Here is an 851-nt window from a genome sequence, read left to right as displayed (position 1 = left end):
TCCTTGTTATAATGGAGGCACATGCCAAGCACATACAGAGTCTGCCACATTCTTGTGTACATGTCCTGATGGATATTTACCAAATCTTTGTCAATATCAGGGTAAATATTTTCTACATTTTATTTCAACTAGTTGATTAATTGATTGATTTATTTGATTTATTTGTTGATTATCTCTACTCTAATTTTGATAATTGGTTGCTACAATTTACTTTGTGTAACTTTTTGCTTCCATAATTATCTCTTCTCAGATCCATGCGTATCAAGTCCTTGTCAGAATTCTGGGACATGTTCTGTTGTCGATGAAGGAGCGACAGTTAATTGCAGTTGCCCTGACCAATACCTGGGAGAGTTCTGTGAAACCATCAGTAAGAGCACTTTACATGGGTTTAACCACATGTTCATTCATGTTTAACACAATTTTAACTCATCTCTTGAACTAGTTACCACATCTAAATTTGTTTTCATTATTTTTAGATCCCTGCCTGTCGTCCCCATGTGAAAGTGGTGGAACTTGCTTGGTAGATGCATTTGGTGGTTATATGTGTGATTGTCCACCGCAGTATGTTGGGCAGAAATGCCAGTACATTGGTAAATAATGCGATTGTCTTGCAAATGTAGCATTTGGTTTTGATGATACCTATAAAGATATACTACAGTAAATCATGACAAGATGCAAATGATATTTTCCTTTCAAATTATAATAAATGGAAGTAATGATGATGATGATGATGATGATGATAAATAAATTTATGTATTTTTTTATATTTCAATTGGTTAGTAATTTGAGTACTATGTTAATAGACTTATGCAACTTAAACATGTTGTATATTTGATATATTTACTTTTTTA

At 32.7% G+C, this 851-nt stretch overlaps 1 protein-coding gene across 1 annotated transcript; it reads left to right on the top strand.

The window, feature by feature from the left end:
- Positions 1–598, top strand: LOC117103323 (notch homolog 2 N-terminal-like protein C; the record flags this gene model as incomplete). Its single annotated transcript, XM_033243863.1, is given in 3 exon segments — positions 1–101; positions 251–367; positions 477–598. Coding segments are annotated over 3 exon segments (340 nt in total), but the record flags the coding sequence as incomplete, so codon positions are not given.
- Positions 599–851: the final 253 nt, after the last annotated feature.

The sequence above is a fragment of the Anneissia japonica genome, unplaced genomic scaffold, assembly GCF_011630105.1.
Source record: "Anneissia japonica isolate Jap-2015-1 unplaced genomic scaffold, ASM1163010v1 scaffold287121_len851_cov283_single, whole genome shotgun sequence".
In the NCBI taxonomy this organism is placed as follows: domain Eukaryota; kingdom Metazoa; phylum Echinodermata; class Crinoidea; order Comatulida; family Comatulidae; genus Anneissia; species Anneissia japonica.
This window is presented reverse-complemented; position numbering and strand designations above follow the sequence as displayed.